General features: G+C 51.7%; 2 protein-coding genes across 2 annotated transcripts in view; both read left to right on the top strand.

Annotated features, from left to right (window-relative positions):
• The window catches only part of LOC137456464 (zinc finger protein 850-like), a 262080-nt gene that overhangs the window by 171554 nt on the left and 72817 nt on the right, over positions 1–17709 (top strand). The window lies entirely within an intron of this gene.
• On the top strand, positions 8724–9681 carry LOC137456479 (olfactory receptor 14A16-like). The gene has a single exon (XM_068167945.1). The coding sequence runs from the start codon at positions 8749–8751 to the stop codon at positions 9679–9681; it is 933 nt and encodes a 310-aa protein (XP_068024046.1). The 5' UTR covers positions 8724–8748.

Here is a 17709-nt window from a genome sequence, read left to right as displayed (position 1 = left end):
ACTGTCATTACTCTCCTCAGCACTGGCTGGTGCTGAGAAGGGCAGGGACACATTTGCTTCTGAGGAAAGAAGGTGTAAAAGAGGAGATTTCAGTTCAATCTGCTGAAAAAGGCCCCCTGAGGGGGTCACGTTTGGCCTGGCAGTGCCAGGGTCAGTGTATTGCTGTGTCCCCTGGGGCATGCTGGTCACCTGCATAGGGGCGAATATGCCAGGTGAGGGAGGAGCTGTGGATGAAACCCTTGCTGCAACCTGTGCAGGGGAAGGGCTGGCACCGTGTGGGTGCAGCGGTGCTGGCTGAGGGTGGCCATCTGGGTGAAGCTCTTGCCTCAGGCAGCTCAGAGGTGCAGCGGCTTCTGGCTGTGGACGCAGCAGTGCCGGATGAGGTTGGAGCTGAGGGTGAAGCCCTTGCTGTAGTCACCACTGACAGAGGGCTGGGCACTGGGCTGGGGGCAGTGGGGCTTTACCAGCTCCAAGCTGGGTGGTAAGCTTTGCCCACCTTCAGGGCACTGATGTGGCTGCTTGGGTGACACAGAGGGGCTGATATGGGTTTGCCCTCTTCCTCCTCTTCCTCTTCCTCCTCCTTCTGTTCCTTTTTCTCCCATTCCATATCCTACTCTTCTTCCCCATCATCACCTTTGTCTTCCTCCTCCTAATCCTTGTATAATTCATCCTTGCTGTCCTCATCCATGTCTTCATCAACCAATTCTTCTCTTCTTCAAGGCTGAGCTTTGACTCCTCCAAATTATTCTTCAGGTGATTCTTCTCCTCCAAGATCTTGTTCAGGTCCTTCTGGGAGGCCGTGCTGCTGAGAGGAATGGTCACCCCTGTGCTCTTGGGCAAATCCTAGGGGACCTGCTAACTGAGAAGTAAGGACACTGTGTGTGACTTCTTGCAATGGAGGGATCAGAGCCCTAACTCCTGTGCTGAGTCCCCTGGTTGTAGTGCTGATGGGGCTGACACCCCCAGGACAAAGCCATCCCAACCATCCCTCTCTGGCCATGCAACTGATACCTGACCACCTGGGGCTCAGGGAGGTGAACTCCTAAATTCCCAGCACAGCCAATGACCCTCAAAGCTCCATAAGTGGTGAAGTGTGGTTTTGGAGAAGGGTCTGTAGAGGGTTGAGAGATACTCAGGGGTCAGATGGAGCCTCAGATCTTGCTGCTGTCCCAAAGTTGTTTTTTTTACATTCTGGCCTGTTCCAAGGAGCAGATCTGCAAACGTTGCTCCTCCCCAGCACAGAGGAGCAGGGCTGATGGAGAGAAGAGAAGGATATGAGCCCAGGCAGAGAGAAGCAAAGGGCTCAGAGGAGAAGACTGACCTGCAAGGAATGGCTCAGCCCTGACCAGGGCTCTCCCAGCCTTGCACTTCTCTCCCTATGGCTTGGGGGTTTGTCACCTCCTGCCAGCTAAGTGCATCTGTGCTGGATCACAGCCAACAGGGATGTGATAGACAACTTTAGAGGTCAAAAAAACTTCAGGCTCTGTGCAAGTGGCAAAAGATCCCAGGATGATTCAGCATCCAAGGTTCTCCAGATCAGAGAAACACCTGATGAAAGTCAATGATCTCCACCTCTAAAAGCAGTGACCCTAGAGCCAGAGCCTTGGAGCTCTCCTGGATCACAGCAGCTGTGTCCAGCATCTCCCCCACTCAGACATCTCTCAGGGACAACCTGCACCAAGGGCCAGCACCAAGTCAGACTTCTCCAGGCTCAGTTCTCATCCTCTGAGAATGTTGAAGCTTTGTGAGGGTTTGCCCTGATCTCCAGCAGAAGGGAACTGAACTCCAGGGCAGCCTCTCTGCCAGCTACCTCTCCACCTCTCTGTGTCTTTGGACAGACACCTTTTCTGTCACCATGCTGGGGTCTCTACGTTCCACTAGAGGCAGCCAGCTCTGTCCCTGTGTCTGTGTGCTTGGTGCTTCTCTCCAGGCACAGCCATAGAAAGAGATTTGAATTCAGGATTGGTTCATGAGGAAGGGCTGCTAGGATCCAACCTTTTCATCTCTTTCTCACTCTCAAGAACTCTTGACTGGTTGAGAAATCACAGCCATGTCACAACTTGTTGGCTTTGCCTCATCCTTGTGGACAGGCAAGCTGCTGAGAGACAGCTTGTGCTGAGCAGATGGTTCCAGAGGGCTTAGATTGTTGAGGCAACATTCTCAGCCTTGGCTTTGCTTAGCTTCCAAAGAGCAACAATTCTTCTGTGGCTGTGTGCAGGCAGTTCTCTAAGGAGAGCAGGGGGCAGCTGGTGCCATGGAGCTGTGAGCTCCAGCAGCAGAGAGCAGTGGAGAAGTCTGATGCAAGGAGCAGGGATGTAAGGCCCAGGTGGGCAGGGACAGCAATGGGGAGGTTGGGGAGAGTGAGGAGCAAAGTTGTCCACTCAGTGTCAGCCCTCAAAGGACAGCTTCTCCTCCCAGTCCAGACCTCCTGAGCAGACAGCCTGCATCATTCTGTCTTGGTGGATGCTGCTGTCACCTCTGCCCTCATCTGAGAAAGAATCAAATAGTTTACCATCAAAATCTGAGCATTGTGAGGTGCAATTTGAAGTCTGGAAGTCAACAAGAAAGACACAAAGAGCTTCTCAGGGCACTTGGGAATCATTCCATGAACCTCAGGTACTGAGAGAAGAGTGAAGAAACTGTGCAAGAAGCAAGAAGCAAAACACAAAGTACCTTGAAGCATTGATTGGCCCCACTGAGGCTTGTTACTGCCAAAGCCTCCCCAGGGACTCATTAGAGCAGCTCAGGAGAGGCTGTGATTGCAGCAGACAAAGGCAAAGTGCAGGAGAGCAAACTCTGGCTCTGGTTTCTGCAGCACAAAGGCCAAGGCCTGAGCACAGCCCCTGGGCAGGCAGGTCCTACCCCACAGGCCAAGCCTGTCCCATATGTGTGGGTCAAGGCTCTTCAGGTGCAGTGGGGGTGGGGTGTGGGTTTCATAGCAGTATAGCATGGCCTAGGCTGGAAGGGACCTCAGAGCTCCTCTGCTCCAACCTCCCTGCCATAGACAGGGATGCTTCTCCAATAGACTCAGCTGCTCAAGGCCTCATCCAGCCTGGCCTTCAACACCCTCAGGAGAGGGCATCCTACCTGGAAAGCCTATTCCAGAGTCCCACAACCCTCATACAGAAGAACTTCTTCCTAAGACCCAGTCTAAACCTCCTTTTTCTCACCTTCAAACCTTTCCCTCCTCTCCTGTCACCAGACACCCTCATGAAAAGTTCCTCTCCAGCCTTCCTTTAGGATCCCTGCAGGGTTTGTGATGCTGAGTGGAGGACAAGGGCCTGACAGTCCCCAGCCTTCCTGGGGCTGTGGAAAGAGGCAGTGGGGCCCTCCCAGTGCCTTAGGACAACATCTCCTCACAGGCCTTGGGGGCAGAAAATTGCCAGAGCCATTAGGGCACAGCCTTGGCTTCTCTTCATCACTCCCACCACTGCCATTGCCCTTTGCCAGCTCTCCCACAGCTTTGTCCTGCACTGTCTCACAGCTGCTTCTCCTGCCCTGCAGGCTGCAGACCCTCATCTCACTTCCCCACCTTGGCCTTTCCATGCCTTCACTGACACCTGCCCACACTCACACTCTGCTCCTTGGCACACAAAGAGAAGGGCTGATCCCAGACTCCTGCTGGAGATCTTCTCAGGCCACAGCACTACCCTTTGAGAGAGGTTTCTTGCTCCTCTTGGCCAGTCTCCACCTGCCAGGCTGCACCATCTGGCAGTGTTCCTCTCTCCTGCTCTCTCCTACCTCACCAGGAGCTCCCAAGGCTGCTGGCCTTGCAGTTTCTTGCAGAGACAGCACCAAGCCCTGTGCCTGCTGCTGTCCCATCAGGTACTCAGGCAGCAGAGACACAGCAACCAACCCATCAGCCCCTTCCTGCAGTCAGCCCAGGCCCTTTGGCAGAGGGCATCTCCCAGATCACTGTGCCCATCTGCCAGCCATGAGCTCAGGGCTACCCTATCAGCTCCTGCAGATACAACTGACCTCACAGTCCCTTTCCCAGCTGTGTTCCTGCTGTTGGCCAATCCTCTCAGGAGGCAGAAGTGGCCTCACCTCCCCTTTCCCAGTCCTTGGCTTCCTACTGAATGGTGAGTTCCTGAGACACAACTGAGCACAGGATTGCACACTCAGCCATCAGCCTCCTTGTGGCCAGAGCCTGAGCAGATCAAAGTTTCACCAGATCCATCTGGGAGATTTCCTACCAAGGCTTTGAGTGGAGAAGCTGCTGGCTCTGTCCTGCTGCATGTGTGGAGGAGACTCCTGCACATCCTCTTGTCCAATGATCCTGCTCAGGGCAGGGTAAAGCAGATGAATTCTTTCAAGGGCTCTGCTCAGTTTGGCTTCATCTCCAGAGGAGCTGCAAAGGCCCTGGGTCACATGGTGCAGGGAGTTTATGAAGACATTCCCCAGTGCTGGCCCAAGGGCTTGCCCTGATGGATGCCACTGGGAAGTGTCTGCCAGAAGGACTCTCCACTGATGATATTTGGGCTTCCTCCACCACCCAGCCACCACCTCACCCATTTCTGCTCTCCAGCTCTCAGCAGTCTGGCTCTAAGGAGGCTATGGGGGACCATGGCAAAGCTCTGGCTAAGGTCCAGGGACAAAACCTTCCCTTTTTGCCCCTACCCATATGGCTTCAGCAATACCTCTCTTGTCCTGCAAGGGCCTGCAAATGGCTGCAGAGGTGTTTGAGCCTTCACCTTCCCAGGCACTGTGCTGAGGGTGACCAGCCTGCAATGTTCCCCACCCTCCTTTTTGCTGTTCTTGGAGAGGCCTTTTCCAAGGAGCCCAGAACCTCTGGGATGGCTCTGTGCACATCTCAGGGCACAGTCCAACAAGGGTGATGTGAGCAGACAGCAGCCTGCCCAAGACATCTGAGATGAATCTCCCTGGGCCAGTAGGGTTTGTTCTGGAGTGACACACAGTAATGTCCCAGCTCTCTCAGGTGTCCACATCTGAGCTGGCCTCATGGAACCCTAATGGAGTGTGGGATGTTCAGAGACAGAGTCTTTCCCCATCACTCACACAGGCCCTGCCTGGCAGCAGTCAGAGTCTGCCTGGCCTCCTGCTGCCCCTGCCATAGGCTGGGAGGCTCCTCAAAGCTTCAGTGCCTTGGCACCTCCAGCAATAGCTGATGGTGTTTGTTCACTCAGATTCACCTCACCTCATCTGCTGACATCTCATCTGCACAATGCAAACAGGCACTGCTGACCTCCTGAGGCTATGTCCTCCTGTGGAGGGACAAAGAGTCTATCCAAGCTGAGGTGTGACGCTGCTGCTGGAAACAGTGGTTGTGAAGCCCAGTCTAGGATGACTGCCCTGGGACAGCTTCCCCAGGGTGTCCAGTGAACACAGACACAGCCCAGAGCCTTCTCTGCTGATCCTTCAGGTCACTTGCAGGAGGCCTGGCTGTGTGAGGACACTGCTGTGTGCCCCAGCCCTGCACACTCACACACTTTAGCTGTTCCCTGCTGTTTGCATCTGTTGGACAATTTCCTGGGCATGTTCTTGATGGAAACTTTAGAAGAAGACCTAAGCCTTCAGACACTGCCCCAGGCAGATCACCTGTCTGGGTGGAACTGCTCTTGTGGAGGCCATGTGAGCCAAAGAATTTCCCATGGCCTGCCTGTGGTCATGGGACTGCCATGCAGCAGGATGGTGCCCAAGCTGCCAGAGCACTCAACCCTTGCCCCAACACAGGGACTCAGCAGGAGAGTGTGGAAGTGGAATGTGAACAGCCCTGGAAAAACAAGTGTGGGCAGGACCCTATCAGAGCAGTCCTGGCTTTGGAGCACAGGGCAGGAACGGTGCTCTGGATTCCCCTGGGGTTCACAGGGCACAGAGTGATGGAAGTGGCGACTCCTCTTCCCTCCCGCAGCAGCGGGGTCACAGAGCCATGCAGCTAAATGCTGCTCCTGCTCTGTGAAGCTCCTCAGGCTGCTGCTTCAGGCTGAGGCAGATGTTTGCACTGCTAGACTCGGCTATGTCCCTTCCCTGGCAACTGGGCAGATCTCACCCTCGGGGGTCCAGTCCTCTTGAAGGCACATCGGGCACTTGGTCTCTTTGTTGTCCTATGACCACCACATATCCATCTTCAAAGACCTTGGAGAGTGCCCAGAGATCTCCCAAGATGTGCTTGGGGGGCCTCAGGCACATGACCAGTAGATAGAGACTGAAGGCCATGGGCTCAATGGTGTGAAGAGTGAGGACAAGAGCAGAGTAGCCTGAGAGTGCTTGGGGAGTGGTTTGAGACATGGAGAAGCTTTTCTGCACAGTGACAAAGTGCAATAGAGAGAAACAAAGCCACAAAGTGCAGCTGGGGAGGTCCAGACTGGAGATGAGGAGAAAGAAATGTCACTGCAAGACATCCCCCAGCAGCAGCCTGGAGCACTCCAAGGCTTGGAGTCTCAAGGAACACCCAGGGAGGATGGAGAGAGAGCAGGAAAGGAAGGTGCCAGCAAGGTGGGGCAGCTGGCTGGGTGACTACAGCCTGCAGGGAAAGAGGCTCAGCTGATGCAGCAGCAGAGGACAGCCTGAGGGGCAGATGACAGAGGGCTGTGCAAGAGCTGAAAGGCTCCTGGCAGAGCCAAGCTCTTCCTGCCTTTGGTTCTGGCTGTGGTCTGTGCCACTGATGCCTCTGAGGAGACAACTCCTCCTTGCAGCCCTGGGGCCTCATTGCCTCCTTGTGCATCCTCAGGAGCCTGGGAGGGGTTGTGCCATAGTCCTGCCCTTGACATTGGTCCTCTCCACATCTCACTGCTCCAGGAAGAGCCCTGAGGAGTGAGTGAGGGACAGGATCTGCCTGTCCAGGAGCCAGGGCTCAGGGCTTGACCCTTTGCATTAATGAAACACCTCCAGGTTTGCTCAGCATCAGAGACATCTTCCTCTGCTTCTCCTGACCTCTCAGCACTGCCTCCACTTCTCTGCTCCAACCACAGCCTGGAGACACTTTCCCAGCAGTGTCCTCACTGGGACCCATCAACAAGAGAAGAAACTTCAGAGTTTGAAAGTGACTTAAACTTCTGGAGAGGTTTCATCATCTCCCTCTCAGCCTCTGATGTTTACATGGCACCAAAGCCACCAGAGGGTCATTAAAATGCCCTTGGGTTGGTCCTCTGCTGCTCAGCTGGGCTGAGATCTGTGGCTGGAGGGAGCTGCTGGAAAGCAGGCAGCAGAGAAAAGTGACAGCTCTGCCCAGCAGCAGCTCCTCTGCTCTGCATAGCAGGGCTGAGGGCACTGCCAGTGGATCTCAGCGAGTTGAGGAAGGCAGAGAGAGCTTCGAGTTGTCCAGGAGGGTGACTGAGAGCTGACAGGAGGAGAAGTCACTGCAGTCACTGACACGGTGAGTCTGTGGGGGCAGGGCAGTGCAGGTGCAGCTCCTGGAGGTATCTCCTAAAGCTGGCACAGCCACAGCTGTTGGGGGCTGGAAGGAAATCTTCCTGTGCAGAGGCTCTTTTCAGGCTTTTGTGAAGAGCTGTGGAGCCCTGGGGTGCAGGCAGGGGTGGTGAGGGCTGTCCTTCAGAGCAGGGTCCCTGCAGCCCAGGGGCTGTGTGCTGGGGCAGGGACTCTGCTGCCTGCCAGGCTCAGCTCTCAGCCTGCCCAGGGAGCTCCACACAGTGCTGTGGGGAGAAGCTGTGAGTGGCAGAAGACAGCCCTGGCAGTGCAGTGCAGGGCAGGACAGGGCAGGGTAGGGCAGGGCAGGGCAGGGCACGGCAGGGTCCTTCTGCTGTGGGGAAGGAGCTGTGTTGTCCAGAGCTGCTCACAGTCCTGGCTCCCCCCTGGGCATTTCTGAGGAGGCTTTCCAGAAGAGCATCAAGGCAGCATTTTGCTGGAAGGGAAGGAGTCTTGGCTTTGAATGTTGATCCCCTTGGTGTGCTGGGAGGGCAGTGTGAGACTAGAGTTTATTTCACTGCTGTTCATAAGAATCTGAGGTCTCATTAGCCTTTGTCTGAGCTGCTCCTGAGCTCTGCACACCCAGAGCTGCCCCTGGGCAGTGTCCTGCTGCTGGGAGGGGTCTGCAGGGCAGAGCTGTGAACACAGCAGGTGGGAGGGGTGGCAGGGACAGGGAGAAGAGCTGGGCACAGAGAAGCAGCTCCTGCCAGGGACAGCTTCCAGCAGCAGGGACTTGGGCAGCGGGGAGAGAGTGATCAGCTGGGAGAGATGCCCTGGCAAGGGGGATCAGGCACCTCTGTGCCATTCTCTGCACTGCAGACACATTTCCCAATGCAACCTTTTGTTCTTCTCTTCTACCCAGCAGAGGCAGTGCCCTCAAAGCTATGGGCTCCAGGTCAGGAGTCACAACCTTGGCAGCTGACATTCATCTGGAGGCTCCTGGAGTGTGCACACAGAAGGAGGTCCAAAGCCCTTCAGTTCCATCCTGTGAGCAGCAGTGAGCAGAGCTGGGTAAGGAGGCTTCACCCCCAGCCCCTCTGCCTTTGTCTCTTCCCTTCACTGTCTCTGCAGCACTGCAGAGCTGTTCCCTCTTTCTCTAACTCTCCATGGGACTCTCATTCCCTGGGATTGAGCTGTAGGTCACTTTCCGTTCTGACTCCAGAGGAATCTTCATGACAATTCTGGGTCCCTGCTGCATATGAAGCTGTGATGAACCATCCCTGGTTGGTAGTGATGGGGAATGAATTGATCCATTCCTCATTCAGCTCAGAGACAGGGGTTACAATGAGGCTGAGAGAAGTGTGCCATAACTTGTCACTGTCTTTCCCTCCTTGCACAGGTCTCCATGGCCAGAGGCAGCAGATGGCCAACAGCAGCTCCATCACCCACTTCCTCCTCCTGCCATTCTCAGGCACAAGGCAGCTGCAGCTCCTGCACTTCTGCCTCTTCCTGGCCATCTACCTGGCTGCCCTGCTGGGCAATGGCCTCATCATCACCACCATAGCCTGGGACCACCACCTCCACACCCCCATGTACTTCTTCCTCCTCAACCTTGCCCTCCTTGACCTGGGTGCCATCTCTACCACAGTGCCAAAATCCATGGTCAATTCCCTGAGCAACACTAGGGACATCTCTTATACAGGATGTGCTGCTCAGGTCTTCTTTGTGTTATTCTTGATGGACACAGAGTATTTTCTCCTCACCACCATGTCCTACGATCGCTACGTTGCCATCTGCAGACCCCTGCACTATGAGACCCTCCTGGGCAGCAGAGTTTGTCTCCACCTGGCTGCAGCTGCCTGGGCCTGTGGCTTTCTCCATGCTCTGCTGCACACAGCCAATACATTTTCCCTGCCTCTCTGCCAGGGCAATGCTGTGGATCAATTCTTCTGTGAAGTGCCTCAGATCCTCAAGCTCTCCTGCTCCTCATCCTACCTCAGGGAACTTTGGCTTCTTGTGGTCAGTGTCTGTTTTTCATCTGCCTTTTTTGTGTTGATTGTGGTGTCCTATGTGCAGATCTTCAGGGAAGTGCTGAGGATCCCCTCTCAGCAGGGACGCCACAAAGCCTTTGCCACCTGCCTCCCTCACCTGGCTGTGGTCTCTTTGTTTCTCAGCACTGGCTTTTTTGCCTACCTGAAGCCCTCCTCCATCTCTTCCCCATCCTTGGACCTTGTGGTGTCAGTTCTGTACTCAATGGTGCCTCCAGCAGTGAACCCTCTCATCTACAGCCTGAGGAACAAGGAGCTGAAGGCTGCCCTGAACCAACTGATCACTGGATGCTTTCAGAAGCAATAAACTCTTTGTCTTCTCCTGCAGAGCAGATCTGATGTCACTCAGTGCAGGCCCAGCCTGGCTTCTCTGGCTGCTGCTGTTGCTGTTCCCTTTGTGAGAATGTTGTTCCCACACCAATGTCTTTCTTCAGACCATTTCTGGTTCAGTGTTGTCCTGTCTGGTGTGACCCACAGGCTGCAGTCATGAGGAACTGTGCTCCCTGTGTCTGCTCAACACAATAAAGGACCCTGCAGAGAGTTGTTCCTTTGAGTTAATTCCTTGAGTTCTTCTCAAGGAAGAATGTGTCTCATCCCAGTACAGGCTATCTCATATTATCTTCTTCCTCTATAGTCTGGGTCCTATCTCAGCACAGAAATGATCCCCTGGCTCCCCTCCCAGCACTGAATGCATCCATCTCAGTATAAACTGCACACCCTCATGCCCTCCCAGTACAGTCTGGGACCTGCCCCCAGTCCAAACAGGATCCCTTTAATCCATCCAAATACACATTAGGCCTTGTCCCAATAAAAACTTCATCCTCTGATTGCCTCCCAGTACAGCCTGGACCCCTCACACTGTAATCAGTTCCCACCAACCCTGCTCCTCCCCTGAAAGCAGTCCCGTGCTCTAACCCACAGGCAGTGAACTCATCCCTCAACTCACCCATCCCAACTCAGCCTCTCCCACACCTACCCCTGACCCTGACTTTGTAATCATTGTTCACCTTGGTCCAGGCCCTTACCCTTGGCATTGAGGCCTTACCCTTTACCCCAGCCCTCAACAGATCCCCAGCCTAAGCTGTGCAATTCAGAGCTAGTTCTCCCCTCAGCCCTACGTAGCACCCTCAGCAGGACACCAAAGCCTCTCCTCAGCCTTGGCCTGAACCACAGACTTGAAGGACAGATCTGAGCCCTCAGCCCCAATATTGACACCTCAGCCCCAGTCCTCCATCCTCTGCTCTGACTCCTCACCTGCATCCCCTCCCACTCTTGAGGGATTCTGCTTGGCCCCTGGCACAGGGCAGGGGCTGGGAGCTCTCAGAGCAGCCTCATGAGCAGGAGGTGGTCTGTGGCTGAGCAGCTCACAAACACCAGGAGCAGATGGGTAACAATACCGTCGGCAGCTCAGCTGTGCCTCAGGATCTCCTGCACAGCAGCAGCCACAAGGCTGGGAAGGGGCTGGGAGGTCACTGCTGGCTCAGCAGCTGATAGGGCAGCAGCAGGAAGAGGGCAGCAAAGAGACTGGGATGTCACTTCTTGCTGCAGCAGCTGAGAGGGCTGCCCCTGACTCCTGCCTGGCCTCTGCGCTTTGGGCCTCCCAGCTGCCTGAGGCCCCAGTAGGCAAGAGAAGGCATGTGGTGGGCAAGGGACTTGTGTGACTCCCTGTCCCTAAGCACCTGGTGGCCCCTGCTGGAAGAGCCTTGGAGCTGGGTTGCCACCTCCCTGCCACCTGAGGGCCTGATGGGACAGCAACAGGGACAGGGCTTCGCTGTGGCAGCTGGAGAAGCTGAAAGGCAGCAGCAGGGAGCTGCCTTGGAAGGCCCAGGAGAGGTTTCTTGTGCCTGCTCAGCTGCCAGGCCACAAGCAGGCTGAGGCCTTGGGCCAGCATTGGGACATCAGGGATGGCTGAGAAGCTCGTAGGGCAGGAGGAGCCACATGGCTCTGAGGTGAGTGTGAGGCCACTGCAAAGTCCAGTCCCTTTGTGCCATTGGCAAGCAACAGGAACAGGAGGTGACCTGTGGCTGAGCAGCTCATGGACACAAGGGAGGAGATGGGTGGCAATGTCATGGGCAGCTCAACTGTGCTTCAGGCTCTCCTGCACAGCAGCAGGCTCAGGGCTGGGCTGGGGACTGTGCCATCCCTTGTGCCTGCCCAGCTGAGAGGCAGCAGCAGGGAGGTGCCTTGGGTTTTGCTTTGCAACTGGAGGTTCTGCTCTGTGCCCAGGCAGAAAGGCCTCTGGCAGGGACCATTCCCAATGGCTTGGGATGGAGCAGAGGCTGAGCAGAGTGCAGAAGGCCAAGTGCAGCTGGGCTATGGCAGGAGGAGTGTGGCCATCCAGACACAGAGGCTGTCCTCTCCTGCACTCAGCACTGCTGTGACCACATCTGGATTCTTGGTGTCTGGCTTTGGGACTTCTGCTCTGAAGGACTTTTGAAGAGCCTGAGAAGCTTCAGAAGATATCTGCAAGGACTGGGATGGAGAGCCTGAGGGACTGGGGCTTCTGTAACCTGGTGAAGTCCAAGCTCAGGGCACTACAGATGCATTGTGCACCTGCTTGAAATCTGGGAATGATGCAGCTTCTGGTGATTGTGGGACAGGAAGACAACCTCCATAGAGTGCAAATTTTAGGGTCCAGAGTGGAGATGTTCTGAGATGGTTTGAGACCAGGCAGATCCTTTCTTGCCCTTGAGAGTATACAGGAGTTGAGGAGAAAGAAAGGTCACTCAAAGGGGATCCTTGTGATCCAAGAGGCCCTGGCTCTGTGTTTCAAGAAATGGCCATGGAGAACAGACAGAGCAGGGAGGGTACAGAAATGTGATGCTGAGAGCTGCTAGGAAAGCAAGATGGGTGTCAAGAGCATGAAGGGAAAGAGCTGCAGGCATGGGGCAGTGTAGCACCACCTGCAAGGCTGAAAGCTCAACAGGACTGAGGTCTTTCTCCTCCTGTCTATGGTAGTTGGCTCTGTCTCCAAGGCCAGGGAGGTGAAACTTTAGCTTGAGCCACTCTGCATCTGACTGCCCAGGCTCTGTGGTCAGGGCTTGGCCTTTCTGCTGCAGAAACCAAATCCAGTGTGGGGGACAGTGTAGGACAACCTGTGGTGGGGATGGCAATGGGCACTGGCAAGGCTGGAAGTCATCAAGAGAACCCAAGGCTTTGCCTTCTTGGCTGTGGAAATCATCCACCACCAAGGGCTGTGAGGAAACTTCCTAAGGCACCAGGGGGTCCTCAGTGCTTCCTTAAACACCCCCAGGAAGGCTGGGGACTCTCATCCCCTTGTCCTTTACTCAGCATCACAAAACCCCACAGCCCACAGCACCTGAGAAGCCCTGACCCATACATGAGGGGCAGGATCTGCCTGCCCAGGCACTGTGGTCAGGGTTTGGCCTTTCTGCTCCATAAACCATACCCAGAGTTTGCTCTCCTGCACTTTGCCTTTGTCTGCTGCAATCATGGCCTCCACTGAGCTGCTCTAAGGAGCCCTTGGGAGGCTTTGTTGGTAATGCCCCTCAGTGGGGCCAATCAGTGCTTCAAGGCACTTTGTGTTTTCCTTCTGACTTCTTAAGAAGTTTCTTCAGTCTTCTCTTGGTACCTGAGGTTCCTGCAATGAGTCCCAAGTGCCCTAAGGAGATGTTTGTGTCTCTGCAATCTTCTTCAGGATTTCAAAGTGTTGTCGGACAAGAGGGGACATGGGTCCCAGGAACACCTGTGCAATTCAGGCCTTGAAGAATTCTCTGTTGATAATATACTGGCGGAGAGGAGATGTGAGAAAGTGCTGATTGCTTGGTATGCTGAAGTCCAGCTGCCCCTGAGATGGGAGGCAAGCAAGATAAGGAGGAGGTGAGATCTGGGAAAGAGAGCAATTAGGCCGGATGGAAGAATTCCACAGAGTTGTGAAAACAATGATGTAACCTTTTAGAGAGCAACCAATAGTATGTTGCCAAGTGGGCATAATTATAGCAAACTGTATATAAGATGTGTCTGATGCTCAATAAAGTTGGAATCCGCTGATCAAATTGGTCGTTAAAGCGGCCCCCTTCTTGCAGTAAGTGGCGCTCGAACACGGGACCCTAATGAAGACAAACGTTAGGGTTTAAGAAGTTCTTCGGGACGTTGGGAGATTCGCAGTAAGCCGGGAGGCAAGAAGACGGCCGGCCCGGGATAGCAGTACCGGAGGCTGCAAGAAAAGGGAAGACAGCCTTGAAGCCGAAGACGCTGTAGAGCCGGAAACTGCTTAAACGAGGTCTGTGCGCACAGGTATTAACGTTTAAATACGGACATGGATAGGCAGGCAGCGTATGATTTATTTATATGCTTTTTAGAAAAGCGACAGTGTAAGTTAAATTTTACAAAGGAGTTGGTGCCGCTGTTAAGCTATGCAGAAGAGTTAGGATATTTTAAGGACCCAAATGAGGTGTTTGAAAAATTGCAGTGGAAAAAGTCTGGACAAGACTTGTGGCTGCATGGCTTAGGTGATGAAAAACGAGCAAAGGAGTGTGGAAAATGGTGGAAGATGGTTATGACAGCATTGGATCAGCATCGTGCTGAGCAAGTGGCAGCTTATCAAGCCAGGGTACGATTAGATTATACGGACCCAAATGGAGCAAGTGTTACACATGCTGGGTTGCCTTTGTCAGAAGAGGTTCAGGATTATTTAAGAAAGGAGAAGGCTGCGTGTGTAAAAGGACTAGGTGGCAGAGTCGAATTACAATCTGTAACACAGGACTCTGGTGAGGAGCCTTCCCTGTCTCTTTTAGCTGAGCAAATTGTACAGGAGAAGAAAGTAGGTGAGGGAGAGAAGACAAACAGGGCGATAGATCCTGGAGGTGGTGTTAAAGATCATGCGAGAAAGCACACAGAGTATTGGCGAAAGGTTGCAGAACACTTAAATGCCGAAGGAGATCAGGAAGAGCTTAGCCAGCTGGCTGCTTCACATCAAGTTCTTCCAGTAATGTATACACAGGTCCCTGGGGAGCAAAATGTTGTTCAGGCTGATGTAACCCAATTGCTATGGAAATTGTTATCTCAATTAAGACAGACTGCGAGTCAATTTGGGGTTCAATCTGAACCAGCTAGACAGATGATTGATTTTATTTATATGAACTATAATATGTTACCTAGAGATTCTTATAATGTTATGAAGCTGATCCTAACAGCATCTCAATTTATGACATTTTTGAATGAGTGGGAACACCTAGCTAGACAATCAGCTGGAGTACAAAGACAGCAAAACGATCCATTATTTGGTGTAACAGTAGATCAGTTGTGTGGAACGGGACAGAATGAGAGACCAGAGTTACAGGCACTTTTACAGCCACCTGTTTTGCAAGCGTCAGCCCAGATAGTGAGGATGGCTTTTGACAAGCAGAAGGATGGAAATGCAAATCCTCACTATATGGGAATTAAGCAAGGTAGACAGGAACCTCTTGGTGAATTTGTGGATAAGTTGCTTGCCACACTTAGAGCAGCAAGCGTAGGAGAAGGTATCCGAGAGGCAATTTTAAGGCAGTGTTTAATGCAGAATGGGAACCAGCAGACGCAGCAGCTTATTACATCAGCAGATCCTAGATGGACGGTAGCCGAATTGTTGCAGAGGGCTCAGGACTTGCCAAGCAATCCGATGGCCATGTTGACGGAGGTGATTGATAAGGGATTACAAAAACAGGCTGAGGTGTTGTCAATGACAATGACAAAACAGCTTGAGCATAGTCAACAGGTTATGGCAGCCTTAGTACCTTTGCGCACAGACTCGAAAGGGCAAGGCCGACCCTATAAGCAGTCATCAGACGAAATACAGTGTCATCGAAAAGCGTAAGGCGGAGATATCGTCTAAAGTAATGCCTGGACTTTTGGCCCATAGATCCGCTTTAGGGCATTTCCCTAGCGGAGATAGTTATTTTGATGAAGCTTGTTGGAGAGAATACAGGAACAAGTTGTGGGACTTGGTTATAGATGGTGATAAAACTGCTATAAAGCTGCAAGAGTCGTGGCGAGAATGCATGAACTGTGTTAAAACCTATGAACTGAAACAGCGAATGGCTGCTGCAGTTAGAGCAACTTTGTCAGGACGAGATGCAGCGCCAGGTGTATCTGAGTTGCAGCTGAAAGATGTGTCTGAGAACTGTCGACCGATCGACCGGGGCCGCCCCCGATACATCTTGCGGCGACCACACCGCGTTTACCAGCCGTCACCACTGCCGTTTGCACACAGCGGGGAACCTTCCTCTGACATCGCCAGCGACGGCTCGGACTCGGAAGATAACACCGGCAGCGAGGAATTCAAACAGCGCCGACTTTGCTTTACGGCCCCTCTTAGAAAAAATGGAGCGCTTGGAGGCTCGCGGTTACAGCGTTCCTGCCACCGCACTCCTCCCGCGAGCCCTGCCGGCCCCCGCGGATACCGACGGCTCCGACCAAGGCGGTACCGGCTGACGCACCACCGACACCGACAGCACCGACAGTAGCAGCGGAGCAGCTGCCACGGCAGCAGCCCCCACCCCTTTCCCCCGCAGCGGCTTTAGCCGCACCACTCTGTTTTGATTTAAAGCAACAGTACTCATTTTGTCATTTCTGATTGTAACGTCTTTCAGAGATTTGTTATTTAGAGTTTTGTTAAGTTTTTCTAATAAGCATAATGAATAAGTAAGCATTTGGTATTTATAAGTACTTAGTACATAGTAATTGCAGTAAGGTGTATGCACTTAGTTAAGAGTTCAAATTGTAAGATTTTCTTTTGGTTCGAACCTTCTTAGTTGTCTGCCTAGGCATTTCAAAGGAGCTCCATGTAATATAGTTAAGGAATGTATAAACAGCTTTTAATTTTGGAAAGTGTTTTTTAGTTAATGTAACAATTTTATTTCTTTTTAGACACTGATTTGATGGATTAATTTTAACATAGTTTTTTAAGGTTTTAAGGATTTTTGGTATTAGCATAAGTTAAGGTTTGTAGTAAATAGGTATTAATTTTAACAACTATTCCTTCACTAATGTGCAGAAGAACCAAGACTGAGAGGAAACAGCATTTCCCATGAAGTCGAACATCGATCACAATAACTGTTCTGATAATCTGGGGTCAAAAGCATCAATCAAAATAATTTTGTCCTGAATGCTGAATTTGAAAATAGGCAGTTTGGGCTGGTAAATACAGAAAACCTATTTTGTGGTGAGAAAAAGGATTTAAATCCCCATGGAAAATTATTGAAAGGGATTGGCATAAGTGGGAAATAAAGACTAGAGAAATTTTAGTTGGGAAATATCAGGAATAATTAAAAGGATTAGTAAAAGGAAAAGTAAGAGACATAAGATTTTGAAGGCAGAGGAATTGAAATAACAAAAGCACAATGGGAAATGGTAAACGAACTAACCAAGGAAATAGAGAAGAGACTCCAAATGGAATTTTGAAGTGGGTTAAGGAGTTAAAAAATCTGTAGGGCTCCTGAAGAATGTAACTGCTGCCGAGAAGAAAATACACCCGGCTGCTGGTTGCACCCCAGCAGGCCGAGGAGGCAGAGTTCACATATACTTGGTGGAGCCTAATTTTGATCCTAACCCTATTTGTACATAAGTAGTCCAATCGAAATCAAAAACCATGTTCCCATGTGTGGAATCTTGATCAGACCAGAGAGAAAAGACTTGAACTTGAAAAAGCAATGGTAAATTTTTCTGCTACAGTTGAAATCATAGTAAATGCAAGCACAGATGCAATAAAAGCGCAGCAAGTTGAAATCAATAGTCTCTCGAAAATATCTACTCCGAATAGATTAGCTTTGGATTTTTTATATGTTAAGGAAGGGGGTGTATGTGTAGTCATAAATGTAAGTTGTTATAGTTATGTTAATCTAGATAAACAAGTGGAAACAGATTTACAGGCGATTGTGAACCACAATCAGATATTACATCAGATTTCTTTAGATGATACTTCTTGTGGATTTAAAGAAATATGGGATAAATTAACTTTCTGGTTACCAGATCTAAATTGGCTTCAACATTTGTTTGTAATATTGTTGGAACAATTGTAATATTGCTATGCATAATACTCTGCAATTGTTGTTACAAAATACTAAGACCTTTAAGTAAGATTGCTCATGTCAACGAGTTACAAGTAGAGAATTATGATCACAATGTGATCAGAACAGATGAACTTAATTATGATCCAATTAAGAAGGTTCTGAAATATCTGGAAATTTTAACACAAATCAATGGTGACAAAAAAAAAAGGGGGGAATTGTGATGAATATACTGGTGATTTGTGTCAAAATTGTAAGACTTAGAGTGCACTGGGATTAAGGGTCAGGATCTTGTGAGGCCTGTTTAGAGGGTAAAGAGAAAGAAACCT

This window comes from Melanerpes formicivorus, unplaced genomic scaffold (genome assembly GCF_026170545.1).
Source record: "Melanerpes formicivorus ecotype bairdi unplaced genomic scaffold, bMelFor1.0.p_v2 SCAF_126, whole genome shotgun sequence".
Classification (NCBI taxonomy): domain Eukaryota; kingdom Metazoa; phylum Chordata; class Aves; order Piciformes; family Picidae; genus Melanerpes; species Melanerpes formicivorus.
The sequence above is the reverse complement of the archived record's forward strand: the minus strand, read 5'-3'. Positions and strand labels throughout refer to the sequence as shown.